Source organism: Cetorhinus maximus, chromosome 24 (assembly GCF_964194155.1).
Source record: "Cetorhinus maximus chromosome 24, sCetMax3.hap1.1, whole genome shotgun sequence".
NCBI classification, from domain to species: domain Eukaryota; kingdom Metazoa; phylum Chordata; class Chondrichthyes; order Lamniformes; family Cetorhinidae; genus Cetorhinus; species Cetorhinus maximus.
This window is the reverse complement of record NC_135902.1, coordinates 14757472-14781094: the sequence shown is the minus strand read 5'-3', so window position 1 is coordinate 14781094 and position 23623 is coordinate 14757472. Positions and strand designations below refer to the sequence as shown.

Here is a 23623-nt window from a genome sequence, read left to right as displayed (position 1 = left end):
TGCAGAAGATTGTGTTGTCTTGCAGTGGTGATAAAAATTATTTGCTTTCGGCCGTCTTACATAGAAACTTTGGTCATTTTTCTCATCACTTACTCACAGGCCTGATGTGTATTAATAGCTAAACTTGTGGTTTACTAAGCCAAACACTCAAGTTTTCAGACAGATTAGTCTTTAGCAAAGCCCTTAGCAAGCAAAATATTTTTTTCTGGCCTCATCTCCATTCACACTTCTGGCACGTGAGAAAAACTGAATTGCCTTTTAATAATGAAAGGGAAGTTATGCCTCTTTCCAATTATTTTCCTCTTGAATTTATTCATGCCTAGGTGTTGGTTAAATTCAGCTTAGTTTGGATATTTTCCCCGTAGAAGGTGAAGTGGAACAAAAATTAGACCACGGCTCATTTGTTCGCCTCCTAAAATCACTTCCAACTGATTTCAACTAGGGTAGCTATAGGGTTGATAGCTACCCTCAGCATTCCTGTGTTAAGGAGGAAATAAATTATCGGGTTACGTTCTTAACTGCTATTGGAGTGTTTGCAAGTGGGCAGCAGATAAGGATGAGCCACTCGGCTGTGATGCTGCTGTGGTTGAACAGTCTGCTGATGCTTATTGTCTCAGCTCGCATGTGAAGAATTAGCACTTAGTTGATCAGCTGGCACTTGCAGAACTACACTTTAGCACAAGTTACTGCCTTCAGGTTAAGAGATTTTAAACTAAAACATAATTTTTTTTTAAGTTTGACTGTACTCCCACTTTTTGACTCACTTCAAAGAAGAATTAGCAAAAAAATGCTTTTTAAAAGTGGTTCACATGCTGATTTTCTCAGCTTCCTTCCTTCCCTGAAGGTGTAGACACTTTGGCAGGGGACGATTCCACAGGGGTTTGACTCTAGTACTTGATTCCGACCATTATTTGTGTGCCTAAGGCAGGGGTGGGGAACCCCCGGCCCAGGGGCCGGATGCGGCCCGTTGCAGTTTTTCATCTGGCCTGCGGTGATATTTCAAAAACTATATCAGAGAAAACAATTCCTAAATAAATAGCCATAGAACAAACAGCACACAAATAATTAGGGACTAACAAAAGATTATTTAAATATTTTGATTAGTGTTTTAAATAAGAATGTTTAATATTTCAGTCCGTGCTGACACCATGGGAAACGAAATGACAGTGTAAATGAGCCCCCTGCCCAGACTTCAGGAAGCTACTGTAAAGGACAGGAACAGAACCATAAAGAAAGGGATTAATGATCGGAACCACATTCAAAGCCGCTTATTTTTGTGTATCATATATTTCCTTTAACAGATTTTTCCTGTCCCATTTTCTAATAGTTTAAATGCCTTTTTCCAACACTTCGGGTAAAGTCATGAATATTTTCAGAGAATTGTTGGAATCTAAACAGAAACACTGTGTTAAAATCTCCACTTGTATCAGGTTGTGCTTCCACTCGTTACATCTCTCTGGGCTATCCCAGTGTTATGGAAAATGCCTGCATTAAACTTCTGAATATCTCTGTGCACTAGCGGTTAATTCAGAAAGTATCACATCTGTGAGAAGCAAATTTCTTTCAGGAGTTCAAGGAAGTAACTACTGTAGTTAAGCCAGTTAATCTTAAAGCAAACCTACTCATATCAGAGAAAAAGAATCTTTTATAAGGTGACCTCCATGGATGGTTAGAAGTTTTCTCGCAGCGATTAAGTATTGTTTGGGATGGTTGAATATTAGCTTCTCAGCTTGTCCTCGCCAAAATCTCCCCCACAGTAGAATGATTGTACCTTCACTCCCTCCCCCTCTCTCTGTGTTAACATAGCCTCTGCTGAGTGGTTAATATTTTATTCTTATTTAATATGACAAAGAGAACACCTCTGTCCTGTTCTGCCATTAACACTCTGTGTTTTTGGTTCTAAGTTGGAAATCCAGAACTCAGTGGTGCCTTATGAATCCCTGAGCCATTTATCCGATTGTGCGAGTTTTTTTTTAACCAGTTCAAGGCTACACATTGCCTGATGGGAGTATCCTGTGATGTTCCTGCTGTTTAACAGCAGGCTCATTTTTTTTTTACCATTTCAGTTGCGTTCAGTGCAGATCTGGTTCTGCTCTTTCAAAGTGACCCTGTCCATTTCTGTTTGCTGCCACTCTCCTATAACATCATGGGGATTGACCTCAGGACCATATACTCCCTGGAGGATGAGAAAAAGAGGACGCCAAGGCATATTGGAGGACCACCCCATAATGAAATCTAGCCTCAGAACCTAACTGAGTTTAGCAAGGAAGGCAAGTTTAGACTGTGCCATCCTTTTATTATTCAGTCATGGGGTGCGGGCGTCACTGGCTTGGCCACCATTTATTGCCCTTGAGAAGGTGGTGGTGAGCCAAACTCCACCATTTAAAGGTCACCACCAGCGGCAGTCACAGCCCACAGTGTTCATGCCCCTCCATTAACAAGGCTCATTAAGAAAAAGCAAACTCAGCCATCGTATTAAAGTAGCGGGTGAGTTGAATGTTTCTATATTCTCTCAAAAAAAAAATTAATTAATTTGGTTCTTATGTGTGTTTGGCCTGCAACTGGTTTTATCTATGTGTGAGTGGCCCTTGATAAGAAAAAGGTTCCCCACCCCGGGCCTAAGGTGTTATTCACAACCCAGCGCTGTTCTCAGCCAACACCCTCACACCCATATTTCCAGTCAGGGATCTGTCTTTCTCTCTCTCTGCATAACAGTCAGCAACAAGAATCTTTCTCTTTTCCCTAACCTTCCAACTCCACTCCAGTCCATAAGCACTGAGGTTAAATGTATGTTATACACTGGGTATCATCGGTTTGCTTGGTGCAAACTGTGGGGATCAAACGTGAGACCTTTCTGGTCTCCTTCATTAGGGAAACTATAAACATGAATTTAAATTAATTGGTACATTTTATAATGACATACAATATTATTTTTCCTATCAGTTACAGGAACTGGATTTATCCAACAACAAAATATCAGAGGTCCAAGGGTTGTCTTTACAGGAAATGTTAACTGTGAGTGATGGAAAAAATCAGTAACTGTAATTAAACTAATCGCATATATTTTGCCAGTATTGTTATTATTGCATTGAATTGTGCTGCTTTTCTGTCTCCACCGCAGTCTGTCAACCTCTCTAGGAATGTCCTATGCAGTGCCGAATGCCTCGGATCTCTTTGGTGAGTTTGGAGTCATTCCATAAAACTGTTAAGAAAACTCGGAATAAGAAAAGACCGTTCATCTGGTTCCTTCCACAGATCATGCTTGACTGCTTCAATCATGAATTACCCCACTCTCCTCCTCCCCTATCTAAACGTTGTGGTTAGATCTGTTAATCTGAAAGGAGGTTTCCTCTGTGCACAAGGTGTGACAAGGCTGTAACCGCGTTTGTAATCAATGTCTTGATAGCCTTGTTGCCCTTATTGCACAGAAGAAATTTCCCTCAGTATATCTGTAGCCCTCAATCCCCTATTTTAACCTAATGGGAATTGATTCTGTCTCTTTTGTCAGTACGGTTTCTGTTTATGTTTTTAGAACCTGCCCAGCTTCATCCTTGAATTATATTTACGCGAGGGTTCAAATTAAGTAAATTAACTAAAATACTAGTGAGCTGGTATTCCCTCTCCACCATACCGTCTGGTCTGCAGTTTGTCTTATAGTCCAAACCTGATGGCTGTTAGCTTTTGTGAACTATTTCATGCTCCATTATACATAAAAACCAGTATTAAATGATCAACAAATGATTTTATTTTGGGCATTTGATATTCATCCAAGTGTTTATTGCAAAACCAGTTACCTAAAATTTATTCCCTTCCCCATAAGCACTAATCTTCTTCATTTGTGTGCACACCAGATGGAGTATTGGAAGATAATAAATCATCTTGTCCTCTGACGCTTCCAGCTGTTTGCTAATGTGCTGTTAGAAAAATGTATTCAGGTTTTTCTGTTATTGCTTTCATGTGTCACCCTTCTTCACCCTGGAGGCTGAGCAAGTGAGACACCGCGTCCCTAAGACTGCTGCCACTGCTTGAAAATACAGCTCTGTACATATTGGCTACCAGACAGTATACACCGTGTAGCGTTGCTAAATATTGCATGAGGATGACCGGATTTACAGAAAGGATTTGTCTTTTGATTTAATCCCGAATATCTGAGCATTTACATTCATAAACTCTGAGGTTGGAAAGGGTGGGGAGCATTGGGGAAAAAGAACACTGAAAACTGTGAATGATAGCAGTTTTGACTTGTGTTGGGGGATGGTATGTTGAGTGTCTGTTGCCCTTCTGTGTCTCGTTTAAATGGTAACCTTTGGTGGATGTAAACAGATGGTGATTGTTGACTGGATATTTGATTGCAAGGATCATCTGATATTAAAAGGTTTAAACATAACCTCCATGAAACAAGGTATCGGTTGCTACCTTCCTGCACAGCCCTCCGCCCCATCCCCAAAAGACATTCCTACTGATTCTGCCAATGCTGTCACTGTGTGGGTGCCCTCTCCCACATGGTTTCTGAATTTAAATCCCAACTGAACTGGATCCCTTGTCTCCATATGTATCTTTCTTTTTCACTTGTGTGTACTTCTCTTTTTATCTTGCTGTCTGCCCCCCCCCATCACTCTCGCTCTCTCCCTTGTTCTTTCCTGCTCTCTCTGCTATCTCTGTTCCACACCCGTATTCTAGCAGGGGTCACTGGATGGCGATGGGAATGCTTACCATTTTATCTCCCCCGCGCCCCGTGCTCAGGAGTGCTTTGTTATGGTGGTCTAACCACTGCCCTGGCTGAGATTGGCTAATTTAGCACAGACTCTGTATTGCCCTGTTTTTCTCTCCTAAGTTATTGTCTCTTTTAGCTCTCCCTGTGCTCTCAGACCCTAGTCTGTACTACTTTACCAGCTGCATAGGGTTTGGGAGACTGGTGCAGGATGATTCTGTTGACCTTTCCCGTTTTCCGCTGTGCATGGACCTGACTTCTATTTCTGCACATCTTTGTAACAGTGGAACCGAGATTCTGAATTTGTGGTGTTTGTACAGAATGGCCCCCATGGCAGCTCAGTAATCCCCAGTAAAGGAAAACAAAACAATTCACAAACTGCAGCACACTAATCACAACCACCAGACGCCCCAAAGCACTTTACAGCCAATGAAGTACTTTTGAAGTTACTGTTGTAATGTATGAAATGTAGTGGCTAATTTTCACACAGCAAGCTGCCACAAACAGCAATGTAGTAATGACTACATAATCTGTTTCTGTGAGGTTGCCTGAGAGATAAATATTGACCAGGACACCAGAGAGAGCTCCTCTGTTCTTCTTTGAAATAATGCCATTGGAGCTTTTACATCCACCTGAGAGTGGACATGGCCTCAGTTTAAAATCTCACCTGAAAGATAGCACTTCTGACAGTGTAGCCCTCCCTCAGTGCTGCACTGGAGTGTCAGCCTAAATTTTATGCTCGGGCCTAGGAGTGAGACTCGAACCCACAACCTTCTGACTGAGAGGTGAGCGTCCTGCCAACTAAGGCATTGCCTGACACACAGGGTGGGGAAAGTCATCCAGGGCTCCTACCGTGGCCACTACTAAGTGACCCACAGTCCCACCTTCTGACACCACCCCTGCCCTTTAATTGCATAATGTGTGTTTGTGTGGACATCCAGTGTGGACAGCATCATGCTAATCTATAATGTCCCATGGTAGAAAAGCTTGCTTGGCTGCCGTGTGCATAATGATTACTTGGTTGAGGACCATAAAATAACTGATGCCAATAGAACTATATCTTACCAAGAGTCATCACTTTAAAAAGGAGGGGAGAAATCTAACATTAGGATAAATTCACAGTGGAAACGTTGTTAAGGCCTGTGTTAATACAGCAGGACTACCCTGGGATGCAGATAACTTTAAGGCAGCTTTCTCTTAGGGGTGTGTTGCCCCCTGTGTCGGAGATTAATCACACCGAGGCATCATTTCGTACGTAGAAACTCCATTTATTACTTGTGCACAAGGGAGACAGCACAATGACAGCTACTGTACAGTCTTGTAGCAGAATACACACAGACTTGTTAAAAGCATTTTTACAGCCAATCAGTAAGTTTTGCAGAACCCTATCCGTTAACTGACCAATCCATGTTCCAGTAAATTTTCATTTCCCTCACAACAGATGTTTGGTTACGCAGTTGCTTATCACAACCCTGATTACATTCGGCCTGAGAGAGTACAAAATGGAATGTCTCAGGGCTCATCCTACAACTGTGGTCAGACAAGATTGTATTCTTCTCAAGTTTGTAGTATTTTTCTCTTAGGCCAAGGCATACAATTCAACTTCTCATTAACTCTTCCAGCACCAAATGGGCTCCCTGCAGTTGCCTAGGCCACCACACCTGCAGATGTGTGACTGTCCCATTGTTATTCATACAATTCGTGACTCCAGTAGTTCTGACTATGAGTGGAGGTCTGTATTCTCGTGGGTGGCGCATGTCATTGTTGGATTATCTGTCCCTGCACTATGCTACCAAACTCGGAGCCGGGTTCAAATTCCTTTCTCAGTTTTGAGAAGCTCATGGTGAGGTCTCTGTATCAGCCTCTCAACACATCTGAAGAGAGCAACAATGGATGATATTTCATGGGAGTCTCTCTAGTGTTGCCACCCAAGATCAGAGAATAAAGGACCAAAGGCCCATTTATACAAGACTTGGACTCGAAACGTCAACTTATCCCTCTCCGCAGATGCTGTCAGACCTGCCGAGTTTTTCCAGGTATTTTTGTTTTTATACGAAACTTGTGTCAGGCACACTATACTGAGGTGGGATTTCCCCACGTAAACGAATGCATTTACGGAGAATTTGTGAAACCTGTTAATTCATGTAGCCGTTGGCTGTATCTGTCAGGCTCAAGTTCCAGTACTGGTTGTCACGAGGGCTGAGTAAGTAAGATTGTTTATAATTCCGATGCTATTCTCAAAAATTCACAAATTTTAAATCTCACTTCCAAACCTACGTTTCAGTATCAAATACCACGACTTCAGAAAGGACAATGACGGCAACATTATTTGCAGTTGGAATTTGTTGCTTTTTTGGAAGGTGTGTGGGAGGGTGCTGCGGTGGTGGTGCAGTCACGCACATTTTTGAGTGTGTTGTCTGCAGATTTCTGCAACAGTGAAATACTGGTTTTACTCTAACAGGGCAAGTTCAGGTTAGATGCCTGTTTTACACCTTGCTTGATTTCACGCTCCATTGAGGTCATCATAATGTAAAATTGGGCATGGAATACACCGGGCAGCTGACCTGAACCCACCCTGTTCCTGCCCGTAAGGTTAAAATCAGGGTTAAAATACCTGCATTTTCTTTAAGTAGAATTTTTTCCCCCCAGTTCTGTGTCTTGTAACGTGAACGGAATGGTTGCCTAGGTTTAATCAAAATCGGAAAAACCTCAGATTTCAAGTCATGATCCTGCCCTATCCAAATTTGCATTTAGATTTGGCAAATTCTCTTATGGAAACCACAAGGGTACAGATTAAACAGGCAAAATGTTGCAATGATGGTAGTGATTCTTGTGATAAATTTTACTGGCCACAATTGCATTTGCTGTCCAGTCTTCATGCCTTTGCTCCCTGTAGCCATACATTTTCAGCACCAGATGTCCCTGGTGATGTATTGTTTCAGCCTTCAGGTCTCTGGAGATTAAAATAAGTCTTTTATGTAAATCCAGAGTTGAGAGCTTTAATGTGAAATCTGCGTGCATGCATGTAATTACTGAAAAGTGGCATCAGCTGCAGAGTCAAATCTCACACAATTGCATCAAGATACTTTTTTTTCCTCCATTTACTAAACATAAAAGCTGTTTGTCTACAAGCCCCAATACCTGAAAGAGTGTATTTAAATCCAGATGTCTTTTGGTTTATTTAAAACTTTGGTGAATTTGCCTTGAATACTTACTATGTAAGAATGTCCAGGTAATTTCATTGTCTTATTGTAGTCTTTTACTCTTATGAGGCTGAGGCTGCAAGTATATCACATACATCAGCGGATAATGCAAGTTAAGCTCAGTCCTCTAAAGGCCACTCTAGTTTAACTCTGTCACTGCGCAAATAAAAACAATTTTTATTTATGTAGCACCTTTAACATAATAAAGCCTACCAGGGCACTTCACAGGAGCATTATAAAACAAATTATGACACCCAGTCACAAAAGGAAATATATGGACGGATGACCAAAAGCTTGGTCAAAGAGGTAATTTTTAAAAGCATCTTAATGGAGGAAAAAGAAGTAGAGTAGCAGAGAGGTTTAGGGAGGGAATTCCAGAGAGTAAGATCTTGGCAGCTGAAGGCATGACTGCCAGTGGTGGAGTGATTAAAATCAGAGATGCTCAAGAGGCCAAAAAGAGAGGAAAGCAGCTATCTTGGAGGACTGTGGGACTAGAAGAGATTACAGTGATAAGGAGGAGGGAGACCCTGGAGGGATTTGAACACAAGAATGAGAATATTCAAATGGAGGTGTTGCTTAACCAGGAGCCTATGTAGGTCAGCGAATACAGGGATGTGTGAAGAGAGGTCAGAGGCTGGGAATTCTGTGGCGAGTAACTCACCCCCTGACTCCCAAAGCCTGTCCACCATCTACAAGGCACATGTCAGGAGTGTCATGTAAATTTTCCACTTGCCTGGATGAGTGCAGCCATGACAAATTTCATGAAGCTCGACCTCATTCAAGACAAAGCAGTCTGCTTGATTGGCACCACATCCATCACTTAAACATTCACTCTCTGCACCACAGGTGCACAGTGGCATTAGGGTGCACCAGCTACAAAATGCGCTACAACAACTCAAGTTGTTGTCCTTCGGCAGTATCTTCAAAGCCCATGACCTCTACCACCTAGAAGAACAAGGGCAGGAGATGCATGGGAACACTGCTATCTACTTGCAAGTTCCCCTCCAAGCTACACACCATCCTGACTTGAAATTATATCATTGTTCCTTTACTGTTGCTGTGCCACATTCCTGGAAATCCCTCCCTAACTGCACTGTGGTTGTACCTGTGCCACATGGACTTCAGTGGTTCAAGAATGCAGCTAAACATCAGCTTCTTGAGAGCAGTTAGGGACGGTCAATAAATGCTGACCTTATCAGTGATGTTCCCATCCCAAGAACGCTTAATGAAATCATATTTTCTTTAGATACCCAGTATACTTTATTTATAGTTTTGTCATCAGCACTCTGGGAATAGAAATCTGGATTTTTGTTCAAGAAATTTAATGTGGTGTGAAATAATGAAGGAAAATAAATCACTATGCAAGCGCTAACAAAACAAAACACTTTTTATACAAGTAGGTTTTGCCAGCTCCGGATGCAGTGCAATTGAATCAAATATTCAGTGCAACCACGCCAAAATAATTTACTGCAAGCTGAACATAAACTTCTGTGTTTTTAGCCTGTGAGTTCAGTGAGCACCAGTTTGGTTTTGGCCTTATGTGGGGTACAGATTTCTCATGCCCTGTGGTTGCAAAGCAAAATGGATACGTGGTGGGTTTGGCATCATGAAAGTCTCAGCTTGGCTCAGTTGGTAACACTTTTACCTCTGTGTCAGAAATTTGTAGTCCAAACCACACTATGGAGCTGAGTACATTGCCTAGACTGGCCACCTAAACGTAGTACTGAGAGAGTGCAGCACTGTTGGAGGTGCTGTGTTTTGGGTGAAATTTTGTGATCAATGGCCTCTGTCCCTGCTCAAATGGATGTCAAAGATCCCACAGCACTATTGCTCATGTTCCCTCAAACAGCACCACAGATTATCTGATCATTTGTCAACTGTGGAACCTTGCTGTGTAGAATTCGACTGTTGCTTTTCCCTACATTGCAACAGTGACTGCATTTCAAAAGGAATCCATTGGTTGCAAAGCACTTTGAGATGTTCTGAGGACCTCAATAAATTCAAGTTCTTACTCCAGGGAGCTTTCTCAATCCTTCTCTTGAAATTGGGCCTATTCTGGTTTACTGGGATCAAGTATTCTTTGGGATATAGGACACCCAGATAGGGTGGGAAGGATTTTCGGGCCCCAAGGTCAGGAACAGAGATCGACGGGGCCCAAAAATACTGGTGCCATTCGGCATGTTGGTTTTGCTATCTATTCCCAGCATGGCCATTTTAGAGGAGACGGGTTTGGGGCCTGGGAAGGCTGCCCGTCCTCGTGAGGTGGGCTGTCATGTTAACGATAGTTAAAGGAGGTTGACTGGGATTATGCAGTCCTGACATGATGGAGACAGTTCAGCTGCCTGGAGGCAAGTACCCAGCAACAGACCAGGGGGCCAGTGCTTCAGGCAGGCCTACAGACCCTCCCTGCCTGGCTGGAGGCCATCCTGTAGAGGGATTTCTTCCCCCCTCTCCTCCTTCCCCCCCACCCACCCCCCCCAACCCCTGCCCCTCAGCAGTGGTGACTGGCTGCTTTTCTAGTTTTCATTTTATTTTTTTAAGTTGCTGAGAGGGCACCTTCATGTTAAAGTACCCTATCAGTTACTTACCCCTTACTGCAGCCAGGTGCCTTTGAAGCCGGAAGGCACCTGGTTGGCCCTCCAGCTTTGAGAGCTCACCCACAGCCCTAACCTGTCCCTAAACCAATTAAGGAGGCACCACAGCCAAAATTCCAACAAGTGACTGTATTCCTCTGAAAGTGGGTTCAGGATCCAGAGATATCCCAGTATCCCAGCTTCTATTTTCCTGTCCAAAAAGCTGAAATTCAAAAGAGTGGTTTTGGGGCGATTGTATATTTGAGTGAATAACACATGAGCTCCATTTTGAACAGGAGGTGTTCTTGCAAATGGTCCCTTGGTGGAATGTTGTTCGGCCTGTAGTCCTTCAAACATCTGCAAAGGAGCTAGCTATTCTCTCTAAGGTAAAAGCAAAATACTCTGGATGCTGGAAATCTGGAATAAAAACAGAAAATGCTGGAAAAACTCAAGCATGTCTGACAGCATCTGTGGAGAGAGAAACAAGGTTAACTGTATGAACTCAAACTTCTCTTTAACTCTGAAGAAGAATCACATGGACTCGAAACGTTAACTCTGTTTCTCTCTCCACAGATGCTGTCAGACCTGCTGAGTTTTTCCAGCATTTTCTGTTTTTATTTTATATTATAGAGCTATTCGCTCTCTTGTCTATATTCTCATTTGCTTTTCCCATTTTGAGGACTGGTTGTTGCCAATGGTGTTGCCATTTTAACTCATTATTTTGGATATGGATCAAACATAAATTACTGAGGGGACCTGACTGTTTGGCATTGAGCAATATAATCATAACCTGCACATCCTCTTGATATTGTTTTCCTTTCTTGCAGGCAAATTTTATAATATATTCTTGCCCAACTTCCTGTTCTACTTTTTAAAATAGTATTTTGTTAATTAAAAATGTATCAAAAGATTAATATTCAAAACTCATTTCTGCAATGTGTTGAAGGCTGTTATTTTGATGATGTGCATAAGGAGGCACATCATCCTTCCTGTGATTTCTCAGGCTTCAAGCTACAGGTACTATTTTTATTGTGCTCACAGTTGGTGTTTCTCAGTTCCTTGCAGGAGTTGAATCTTGCTGATAATCAGCTGAAGTCTGTTTGCAGCTTCTCTGAACAATTCCCTAACCTTGAAGTCCTTAATGTAGTCAACAATTACATTGACTTCAGAGATGGACTGGTAAGTAATATTATTTAATCTGCCTACAGAATGATCATCCTGAATGATAATTTTAACTGTTTATAGATTTTTTTGGTTTGTTTTTCTACCAGAGAACAAAATAGTAATTTATGATTATGCGTGTGTTGCATGTTGTATTATGTGGACTGGAATGCCTATCCAATGCAAATTATGTTTGACTTGATGAATTGCAGTTGCTCTGGGAACAACTGAGTTGAAGAGCTAATTATGTCAATGTTCTTTCCTTCAAGAAATCTCTGGCACAGTGCTTCCACCTAGTGGAACTGAATTTAGATGGCAACATAACTGAGACATCAGAGGAAGAGCAAACCATGTAAGAGCTATACTATATACCTGTAGACCTATATATTTGTGGAGAGGTGGTGGCATAGTGGTGATGTAATCGGACTTGCAATCCAGAAGCCCCAGGCTAACTCTTTGGAGACCCGGGTCTCGGCAGCTGGTGAAATAATTAATAAATTATTAATGATGACCATGACCGTTATCATCGATTGTTGTAAAAACCCATCTGGTTCACTAATGTCCTTTAGGGAAGCAAATCTGCCATCCTTACCTGGCCTGGCCTACATGTGAGTCCAGACGCACAGCAATGTGGTAGAGTCTTAACTGTCCTCTGAAATGGCCTAGCAAGCCACTCACTTGTATCAAATCACTACAGAAAAGTCAAAAAGAAATGAAACCGGATGGACCACCTGGCATTGACCTAGGCACCAGAAAGGACAATGGCACACACAGCTCTACTGATCTATATAGACTAACTGGGGCATGTGCCAAAATTGGCAGACCTGTCCCACAGACTAGCCAAGCAACAGCACCCATCGAAAATACCTTAAAAACAATGTTCCAGACACTATCATCACCATCCCTGGCACAGGGATATACAGTCGGGAAGGAGTTGCCCCGGGAGTCCTCAACATTGACATCAGACCCCATGAAATTTCATGGCATCGGGTCAAACATGGACAAGGAAACCTCCTGCTGATTACCAGCTACCACCCCACCACCTCCCTCGCTCCCCCCTCGCTCAGCTGGTGAATCAGAACCCCTCCATGTTGAACACCACTTGGAAGAAGCACTGAGAATGGCAAAGGCACAGAAGGTACTCTGGGTGGGAGACTTCAATGTCCATCACCAAGAGTGGCTCGGTAGTACCACTGTTGACTGAGCTGGCTGAGTCCTATAGGACATAGCTACGAGACTGGATCTGCGGTAGGTGGTGAGGGAGCCAACAAGAGCGAGAAACCTACTTGATCTTGACCTCACCAATTTACGTCACAGATGACACTATCAGGAGGTGTGACCACCACACAGTTCTTGTAGAGATGAAATCTGGTCTTCACTTTGAGGATACACTCCATTGTGTTGTGTAACACTACCACCATGCTAAATGGGATAGATTTTGAACAGATCTAGAAACTCAAGACTGGGCATCCACAAGGTGCTGTGGGCCAACAGCAGCAGTAGAATTGTATTCGACCACAATCCGTAAACTCATGGCCCAGCATATCCCCTACTCTACCATTAACATCATGTCTGGGGATCAATCTTGGTTCAATGAAGAGTGTAGGAAGGTATGCCAGGAGCAGCACCAGCCATAAAAAATGAGGTGTCAACATGGTGAAGCTACAGTGCAAAACTACATGCATGCTAAACAGTGTAAGCAGCATGCATTAGACAGAGCTAAGCAATCTCACAATCAATGGATCTAAGCTCTGCTCAATCAGATCTAAGCTCTGCAGTCCTGCCACATCCAGTTGTGAATGGTGGTGGAGAATTAAACAACTCACTGGAGGAGGATGCTCCACAAATATCACCATCCTCAATGATGGGGGGCCCGGCATATGAGTGTGAAAGGCAAGGCTGAACCTTTTGCAACCATTTTTAGTCAGAAGTACCTAGTGGAGGATCCATCACGGCCTCCTCCTGAGATCTCTAAAATCATAGATGCCAGTCTTTAGCCAATTCAATTCACTCCACGTGAAAGCAAGAAACTCCAGAACTAGCTGTCTCCCTACCCAAGCTATTCCAATACAGCCACAACACTGGCACCTACCTGGCAATGTGGAAAGTTGTCCAGGTATGTCCTGTCCACAAAAAGCAGGACAAATCCAACCTGGCCAATTACCATCAGGAAAGTGATTGTAGGTATGGTCAACAGTGCTACCAAGTGGCACTTACTCAGCAATAACCTGCTCCCTGTTGCTCAGTTTGGGGTCTGCTAGGGTCACTCAGCTCCTGACCTCATTACAGCCTTAGTCTAAACAGGGACAAAAGAGCATAACTCCAGAGATGAGGTGAGAGTGACTGCCCTTGACATCAAGGCAGCATTTGACAAAGCATGTCATCAAGGATCCCTAGCAAAACTGGAGTCAATGGGAATTGGGGGGAAAACTCTCCACTGGTTGGAGTCATACCTAGCACAAAGGAAGATGGTGTGATGGTTGGAGGTCAATCATCTCAGTCTCAGGTCATCACTGCAGCTGTTCCTCAGGGTAGTGTTCTGGGCCCAACCGTCTTCAGTTGCTTCATCAATGACCTTCCCTACATTATAATGTCAGAAGTGGCGATGTGCAGCCATCAGTGAACAATGTTCAGCACCATTCGCGACTCCTCAGATACTGAAGCAGTCTGTGTCCATATGCAGCAAGGCCTAGACAACATTCAGGTTTGGGCTGATAAGTGGCAAGTAATGTTTGCGCCACACAAGTCCCAGGCAATGACCATCCCAACAAGAGAGAATCCAACCATCTCCCCATGACATTCAATGGCATTACCATCGTCCCCCACTATCAACGTTCTGAGGGTTACCATTGACCAGAAACTGAACTGGACCAGCCATATAAATACTGTGGCTACAAGTGCAAGTCAGAGACTGGGAATTCTGTGGTGAATCTCTCACTATCTGATTCCCTAAAGCCTGTTCACCGTCTATGAGGCACAAGTCATGAGTGTGATGGAATACTCGCCACTTGCCTGTTTGAGTGTAGCTTCAACAACACTCAAAAAAACTTGACACCATCCAGGACAAAACAGCCCGCTTGATTGGCACCCCATCCACCACCTTCAACATTCACCACCCTCACCACCACTGACGAGCAGTGGCAGCAGTGTGTGCCATCTACAGGATGCACTGCAGCAACTCACTAAGGCTCCTTCAACAGCACATTCCAAACTCGAGCTCTGCCACTTGGAAGGACAAGGGCAGCAAATGCACGGGAACATCACCACATGCAAGTTCCCCTCCAAGCCACATACCATCCTGACTTGGAACTATATCGCCGTTCTTTCACTGTCGCTGGGTCAAAATCCTGGAACTCCCTTCCTAACAGCATTGTGGGTGTACCTACATCGCATGGACTGCAGTGGGTTAAGAAAGTAGTTCACCACCACCTTCTCAAGGGCAAATAGGGATGGGCAATAAATGCTGGCCAGGCCAGCAACACCCACATCCTGTGAAAGAATATTACAAAATATACCGGCAAATTATTAAAGTGAGCAGTCTGACTCCAACATGTACAGTAGCCTCCCTGTTATGGGGGCACATCTCATGCAAAATTTTTTTAGAATTGTTAACAATGGAAAAGTGCTATGTTTAATTAATCGAGGAAAGCCAGCACAGGTTTATTAAAGGCAAGTCATGTTTAACTAACTTGCTTGAGCTTTTTGAGGAAGTAACAAGGTTGATGAGGTTCTGAAGTTGAGGTGGTAGATGTGGACTTTCAAACAGTGACAGGAAGAGAAAGTAATAGTGAACCATTGATCTTTGGACTGGAGGAAGGTATACAGTGGGGTTTCCCAGAAACTAGGACCACTGCTCTTCTTGATTTATATCAATGACTTCATTTAATTGTTAAAAAGTGTTAGGAAAAATATAATAAAGGAAGTGGTGTCCTTCGAGGCGTCTAGAGGCAGAGTCCAGACATGCCATTTTCATTTTTGCCTTTGCTAATGATCAGTGCAGGGCCAACTGATTCAGTTGCTGTAAATAACACATATCCAACTTCTTCAGTGAGCTATCCTATTGTGGACTATTCAGCCACTTGGAGCATCGCAGCCAAGCCCGATCTTGCTTTGGCCTAACATGGCCGCTTGGGGAAGGTACCAAAGGGCTGGCAGCAACTGTGGAACTGTACTTCAGGTTCCAAGTCTTTATAGAAGGAGGGAATAAAATAGGATCATAATAGACATGAATTATCCAGGTTATGATAGGCTTTTATCTGCATTTACAACTTCAACATTTGTGTATCGGATAATTCGGAAAGACAACACAATAGAGTAGTCGGGATAAGAACGTTGTCATGAAACCAACCACGCCATATTGTCAGCTCACACAACCGAACACGCCTACGCCAGAGGGCACGGAAAATCTCAGCCATAGTCTCAGGACAAGAAATTGACCATTTAGGACTGAGATTAGGAGAAATTTCTTCACTCAGAGTGCTGTGAATCTTTGGAATTCTCTACCTCAGAGGGATGTGGATACTCAGTTGTTGAGTCAAGACAGAGATCTATAGATTTTTGGGCATTAAGAGAATCAAGGGGTATGATTTTAGAATGGGAAAGTGGAATTAATATAAAAGTTCATTTATGATCTTACTGAAGTGAAGAGGCTCAAGAGGACGTATGACACACTCCTGCTCCTATTCCTTATGTTCTTAATCGGTGCCAGAGTTAGTCTTGTATTTTACAGAGTCTGTATAGTGTTGCACTTGTTTCATTCCATGCTGTCAATTAATATTAGTAATGACTTTCCCCAGGCACTTCATGGAAATCTCTTACCTCATGCCGCAGCTAGAACGGTTGGATGGGGTGAGTATGTTGAGATTCCTTTTCTAGATCAGATGAAAACCTGAAGTTGAATGAATTTAGATTAGGATTCTTTTTCTAGCTTTCTCCCCCTCTTCTGAAAGTGTAGGTGTAGTCAGACATGGTTCCATAAACATATGTAAAACTGAGCTAAACTATAAAAGCAAAATACTGTGGATGCTGGAAATCCGAAATAAAAACAGTAAGTGCTGGAAAAGCTCAGCAGGTCTGGCAGCATCTGTGGAGACAGAAACAGAGTTAATGTTTCGAGTCCAATATGAGTTGAATTGTATGTGTAACAGCACATCCGAGTCCAACATCTATTTGGACTGCTGAGCTCTAATTGACCAGATCTAATTAAGCAGGCTCAGCAACCTGGTTCAGTCCCAATCCCTACAAATTGTGCTGTGTCTACATTCGGCTCCCAGTCTGTGATATAGTGAGCTGATTTGGGGCACTGCTGTTGGCTGCAATTCCCCCGGGATGGCAGGGAAGGGAATTGGCTACTTTTCCTGCTTCTGATGAAGAAATGCTGGAAAGTGTGGCTGATGTCGGCTTGGCTGTGATACCTGCCCAGGTTGAATAACTCAGCAATGATGACCATCAGGGCAAACCCATGAAGGGTGGTCACTTCAATGGGGCAGTGCAAGCTAGCTGGGATCTGTGGAAGCCTAACCTTACATGTGCCAGGAGAGGTAAGAAGAAAAACAAAATTACTTAAAATACCATAAATACCATATTGTCCAAACTGCAGAGTGGAAAGAGCAAAGCATTTAATGCAGTGGGCTTATCTTTAACATTCCAAAGAAAACAAAAAACCGTCTTTTTTAGCTGTGACTTACTATGTAAAGGTTTTCCCCTTGTCAGACCCAGGATTGAATTGAAATAATGTTTCAACATTCGGTATTCATTATTTCAGTCCCAGATTGTGCAAATAGAGTGAAGCTTACTTACAATGAATACTCAATGAATCTCTGATTGGATTTCCAGAAGGCATTTGATAAGGTGCCACATCAAAGGCTATTGTGGAAAATAAAAGCTCATTGTGTAGGGGGTAGCATATTAGCCTGGACAGAGGATTGGCTGCCTGGCAGAAAACAGAGAGTATGTATAAATAGGGCTTTGTCTGATTGGCAGGATGTGACTAGTGGGGTCTTACAAGGATCTGTGCCAGGGCCTCAACTTTTTACAATTTATATCGATGACTTAGATGAGGGGAGCGAAGGCATGCTAGCTAAACTTGCAGATGACAAGGATAGATAGGAAAGTATGCTGTGAAGAAGACATAAGGAGTTTGCAAATGGATATAGATAAGTTGAAAGAGTGGGCAAAAATCTGGCAGATGGAGTATAATGTGGGAAAATGTAAAGTTGTTCATTTTGGCAGGAAGAATAAAAAAGCAGAGTATAACTTAAATGGAGAACGGCTGTGGAATTCTGAGATGCAGAGGGATCTCGGTGTTCTCGTGCATGAGTCACAAAAAGTTGGTAAGCAGGTACAGCATATAATCAAGAAGGCTAATGGAGTGCTATCTTTTATTATGAGAGAAATTGAACATAAAAGTAAGGATGTTATGCTTCAGTAATACAGGGCATTGGTGAGACCGCATCTTGAATACTATGTGCAGTTTTGGTCTCTTTATTTAAGGAAGAATGTAAATGTGTTGGAAGCAGTTCAGAGGAGGTTGACTAGATTGATACTTTGAATGAGGTGGTTGTCTTCTGAGGATAGGTTGGACAGGCTGGTCTTGTTTCCACTGGAGTTTGGAAGAGTGAGGGGTGATTTGATTGAAGTATATAAGATCCTGAACGGTCTTGACAAGATGGATGTGGAAAGGATGTTTCCTCTTGTGGGTGATTCCAGAACTAGAGGGCATTGTTTTAAAATTAGGGGTTGCCCTTATAGGACAGAGATGAGGAGAAACTTTTTCTCTGAGGGTTGTGCAACTTTGGAACTCTGCCTCAGAAGGTAGAGGTAGATTGATTCCCTTGCCTAACAAGAATCTAAGGTTATTGGGGGTAGATGGGAATGTAGAACTCGAAACACAAACAGATCAGCCATGATCTTATTGAATGGCAGAGCAGGCTCGAGGGGCCAAATGGTCTACTTATGTTCCTATCTTGTATGTTCGCATGATTATGTTGCTTAAATTAACAAAATATTGCTGCACATGTCATTTCCTCAGCAGCTTCTAAGTTATCTTAAACCATTTAAATAGGCTAGACCTGGTTGAAGGGTGGATTTTTGTGATCCAGTGACATTCAGTCCAGTTTAGTTAAGAACTGGTGTAAATCTAGCCAGAGGTGTAGTGCACTAGTAATAAGTAATTTTCCCAAGTCATCATATTTACATAGCTTGCAATGCAACATAGACCAGTTGTAGGAAGCTAGTCCAATATGGCATCAGAGAATCGTATTATAGGTGCAATTTAAATGGATGTAGCCTCATAAAGTGGTGGTTGATTGGGAAAAAATTCTTAACATCCATTAGAAAGATTAAAAATAATCACAAGTTTCCACAATGCTGATAAAGGAGAGGGGGAAAGACGCGACGGACAAAAAATGAAAACCTGTGTAGAAGTACCATGTACACTAGGGGAAAGTGGTGGAATAATATGTGGTACATCTACATAGGGCTTTTCCTTTTTACAACTCATTTCTTTCCTCTTTTTTTAGGAGTAGAGTGATCCAGCATCCAAATCCACTTCATGCCTGTAAAACACTACCACTAGGGCTATCTGTACCTTGCTTGTCCTGCTTTCTACCCTTAATTAGCACATTCCTTAGATAATATCACCACCTTCAACACCTCTTTGTCTTTTGTCTATGACATCTTTTGGCTATCTCCACCTATCACTGGCCCTCTATCCAGCTCTACCTGTCCCACCAACCCCCACCCCGCCCCTTAAACCAGCTTATATTTCACCTCTTTTCTATTTTTACTTAGTTCTGTTGAAGAGTCATATGGACTTGAAACGTTAACAGTGTTCCTCTCCGCAGATGCTGCCAGACCTGCTGAGTTTTTCCAGGTATTTTTATTTTTGTTTTGGATTTCCAGCATCCGCAGTTTTTTGCTTTTATTTTATAGTAATGATGTGGGAGCTGCTTATGAGAACAGTTGCCCCTTTAGGCACCCCAGGGTAACAATTTGTAACATGCCTGCAATAAGCTGATGTGCACAAGGTAAGGACTGAAGAGAACCTTGCAGCCACTGGCAGTGTCCTGTCTGTACTTTGGGTCCAGACCAGCTTGCAGAATGCAACACTACCCTGCCACAGCCTCCCTGGTGAATGGTAGTGTCGACATACATTGTGTCTCAGACAATTCCACGTAAATCCACTGGCCTCCTATGGTGTAATCTAGCTTGCCTGAAACCCATTTATTCTTCTTGCCCCTCTCCTTCCTCCAAGTAGCACAAGTAAAGATGGATTTTTATCAGGATACTCATTAAAGACTGTTAGCAAACATGTTTGTGCCGAAACTCATTACTACAAAACCATTTCACCCGGTGAGGTTAAAAAACAGCAGCAGCAAAAGTTGCACCCTACCCTGTCTCTTGCAGCCCAACACTATTTGTGTAACTTCACTGAGATGACAGTATTGGAAATACCACACTGAAACTGCAGCAGACACTTTGCATTAAAATATTTGGTGAATAATTGGTCTTCGTTGTTCTGCTGTAGGCTCCCCTTAACCTATCCAATAACGAGAAGCAGAATGTTCCAGTTATGCAGAAAACACCGGCTAGCGGTAAGTTACTTTGTAGGAATTAATAAAACACTTGAACCTTTGACTTAGTTTATATAATCGTACTTAATTCCTTACTTATCCTCCGAGGGGAAATGGGCACCTCCATCATCTTCAGTATGGAAATTCACCTAGAGTCATTATTCCTCTAGCTTACTAGCCTTCCCCACCACTCATTTAGAAGTAAAGGTCTTGTTTTGCCAAATCTTTGATTATCTATGTTCTACTTTATTGCACTCAATACAAAGAAAATCAAGTTTCTTAACACATTTATTATGCTTCCTACATTATTGCCTTTTTCTTTGGGTAACTCAGTTATGTGGCTTTTGAATGTTTAGTTGTTAACATTTTTTTAGACTTATTTTTGCAAATTTCAGTGCAGTCCTCCAGTTTTAGGCTGAAGCCCAATTCAATTGTCAGGCGACCTTTGTTCAATTTCAGCAAGTTCCAGGTTCAGCATGTTTATTGGAAGTGATGCATGTATCCCAGGAAAGTATTGACACTTGTGCATGTCATCCTTCAATACTGCACAGCTTCTTTTAATGTTAAAAAATACACATTGCCCCAAAGATAGCAAGAAGGGATTCTCATTATTGTATGTGATATGTAGGAAGGTTGTCCTGACCACATGGAAGTTGAAGTTTTGTTACTCGGAGGTCACCTGGTGCTTGGGTTCTGTCAAAAGCCATTTTATTCCAGCATTGTGTGAGGCAGAGTCAGCATGTGTCCAGGAGCACTTGCAAAAGATGCCTGGCTGACTGGAGCTCTGCTTCATCTGGTGTGTCCAGAGTGGGGAGCTGGAGATTCTCTGGGACTCAAACCATATCTTCCAGCAACACCCACAAATCTGTTCAATCTCAGGGTCTACAGATAAGTGGAACTGTGCACATTACAGAGCTTTCCACCAGTATTGGTAGGAGTGACCACTGCACAGTCCTTGTGGGACAAGTCCCATTTTTATACTGAGGACACTCTTCATCGTGTTGTGTGGCACTACCAAATGCTCGATGGGATATATTCAGAACAGATTTAGCAGCTCAAAACTGGGCATCCATGAGGCATGTGGGCCATCAGCAGCAGCAGAATTGTATTCCACCACAATCTGTATCCTCATGGCTCAGCATATCCCTCATTTTACTGTTACCATCAAGCCAGGGGACCAACCCTGTTTCAATGAAGAGTGTAGGAGACCAGGCCAGGAGTAGCACCAGGCATACATAAAAATGAAGTGCCAACCTGGTGAAGCTCTAACACAGGACTACTTGCATTCTGAACATTGGAAGCTGCATGCAGTAGACAGAGCTAAGTGATTCCACAACCAATCGATTAGGTCAAAGCTCTGCAGTCCTGCCACATCCAGTCATGAATGATGTTGGACAATTAAGCAACTAACAGGAGGAGGCTCCACAAATATCCCCATCCTCAATAATGGGGGAGCCCATTGCATATCAGTGCAAAAGACAAGGCCAGACCATTTGCAACCGTCTTCAGCCAGAGGTGCCAAGTATATGATTCATCACAGCCTTCACCTGAGAGCCCCAGCATCACAGATGCCAGTTTTCAGCCACTCACTCCACATTGATATCAAGAAACAGCTGAAGACATTGGATACAGCAAAGATCCTGGCCATTGTGCTGAAGATCTGTGCTCCATAACTAGCCATGCCCCTAACCAAACTGTTCCACTTCAATTACAAAACTGACATCTACCTGTCCACGCAGAAAATTGCTCCCAAAAAGCAGGACAGATCCAATCCAGCCGGTTATCACTCCATCTCGCTAATCTCAATGATCAGCAAAAGTGACAGGAGGTGCCGCAGACAGCACTATCAAGCGGCACTTACTCAACAATAACCTGCTCACTGATACTCAGCTTGGGTTCTGCCAGGACCACTTGGCTTTAGACCTTATTATACCCTTGGTCCAGACATGAACAGAGGTGAATCCTGAAGTGAGGTGAGAGCGATTGCCCTTGAATTCAGTCAGCATTTGACCATGTTCAGCATCAAGAAGCCCTGGTAAAAATCAATGTGAATCAGGGGGAAAACTCTCCATTGGCTGGAGACATACCTAGCATTAAGGAAGATGAACGTGGTTATTGGAGGCCGATCATCTCAGCCCCAGGACATCACTGTAGCAGTCCTTCAGCATTGTATCATAGGTCCAACCATCTTCAGCTGCTTCATCAATAACCTTCCATCCATCATAAGGCCAAAAGTGGGGATGTTTGCTGATGATTGCATTATTCATTTCCATTCTCAACTCCTCCGATACTGGAGTAGGCTGTGCCTGCACGCAGCGAGATCCGGACAACATTCAGGCTTGGATTGATGAATGGCAAGTAACATTTGTGTTAAACAAGTACTGGGCAATGACTATCTCCAGAGGGAATCTAACCATCTCCCCATGATATTCAAAGTGAATGTCAACACACAGTGGCAGCACTGTGATCATCACCGAGGCCCTCACCTGGGGGGTTATCATTGACCAGAAAATTAACTGGACTAGTCATATAAATACTGTCCACCATCTACAAGGCACAATATTCCGACAATAGTACTGAAGACTTGTGCTCCAGAACTTGGCACGCCCCTAGCCAAGCTGTTCCAGTACAGTTACAACACTGGCATCTAACCAGCAAAGTGGAACATTGCCCAGGTATGTCCTGTACACAAAAAGCAGGACAAATCCAACCCGGGCCAATTACCTCCACATCAGTCTACTCTCGATCATCAGTAAAGTGATGGAAGGGATCATCAACATTGCTATCAAGCGACAGTTGCTTAGCAATAACCTGCTCACTGATGCTCAGTTTGGGATTAGCCAGGATCACTCAGCTCCTGAGCTCATTACAGCCTTAGTTCAAACATGGACAAAAGAGCTGAACTCCAGAGGTGAGGTGAGAGTGACTGTCCTTGATATCATGGCAGCATTTGACTGAGTGTGGTATCAAGGAGCCCTAGCAAAACTGGAGTCAGTGGGAATCAGGGGGAAAACTCTCTGCTGGTTGAAGTCATATCTAACATAAAGGAAAATGATTGTGGTTGTTGGAGGTCAATCATCTCAGTTCCAGGACATCACTGCAGGAATTCCTCAGGGTAGTGTCCCTGACCCAACCATCTTCAACTGCTTCATCAATGACCTTCCTTCCATCATAAGTATCAGAAGTATGATAATGCAATGTTCAGCAGCATTCGCGAATCCTCAGATACTGAAGCAGTTCATGTCCAAATGCAGCAAGACCTTGATTTGGGCTGACAAATGGCAAGTAACATTCGCCCCACACAAGTAGGCAATGACTATCTCCAACAAGAGAGAATCTAACCATCACCCCTTACATTCTATGGAATTACCATAGCTGGATCTCCCATCAGTAATATCCTGG

At 43.0% G+C, this 23623-nt stretch overlaps 1 protein-coding gene and 1 long non-coding RNA gene across 3 annotated transcripts in view; both read left to right on the top strand.

The window, feature by feature from the left end:
• The window catches only part of LOC144699658 (uncharacterized), a 167455-nt gene that overhangs the window by 86533 nt on the left and 57299 nt on the right, over positions 1-23623 (top strand). The window lies entirely within an intron of this gene.
• Positions 1-23623, top strand: part of LOC144699657 (uncharacterized) — a 96778-nt gene that overhangs the window by 51378 nt on the left and 21777 nt on the right. The window contains exons 8-13 of one of the 2 annotated variants that reach the window (XM_078570774.1): positions 2944-3015; positions 3122-3177; positions 11543-11666; positions 11918-12000; positions 16445-16496; positions 20176-20242. In XM_078570774.1, coding sequence (XP_078426900.1) covers positions 2944-3015; positions 3122-3177; positions 11543-11666; positions 11918-12000; positions 16445-16496; positions 20176-20242 — 454 coding nt within the window. The remainder of the gene's footprint in view (positions 1-2943; positions 3016-3121; positions 3178-11542; positions 11667-11917; positions 12001-16444; positions 16497-20175; positions 20243-23623) is intronic. The other variant, XM_078570776.1, reaches the window with a different exon arrangement.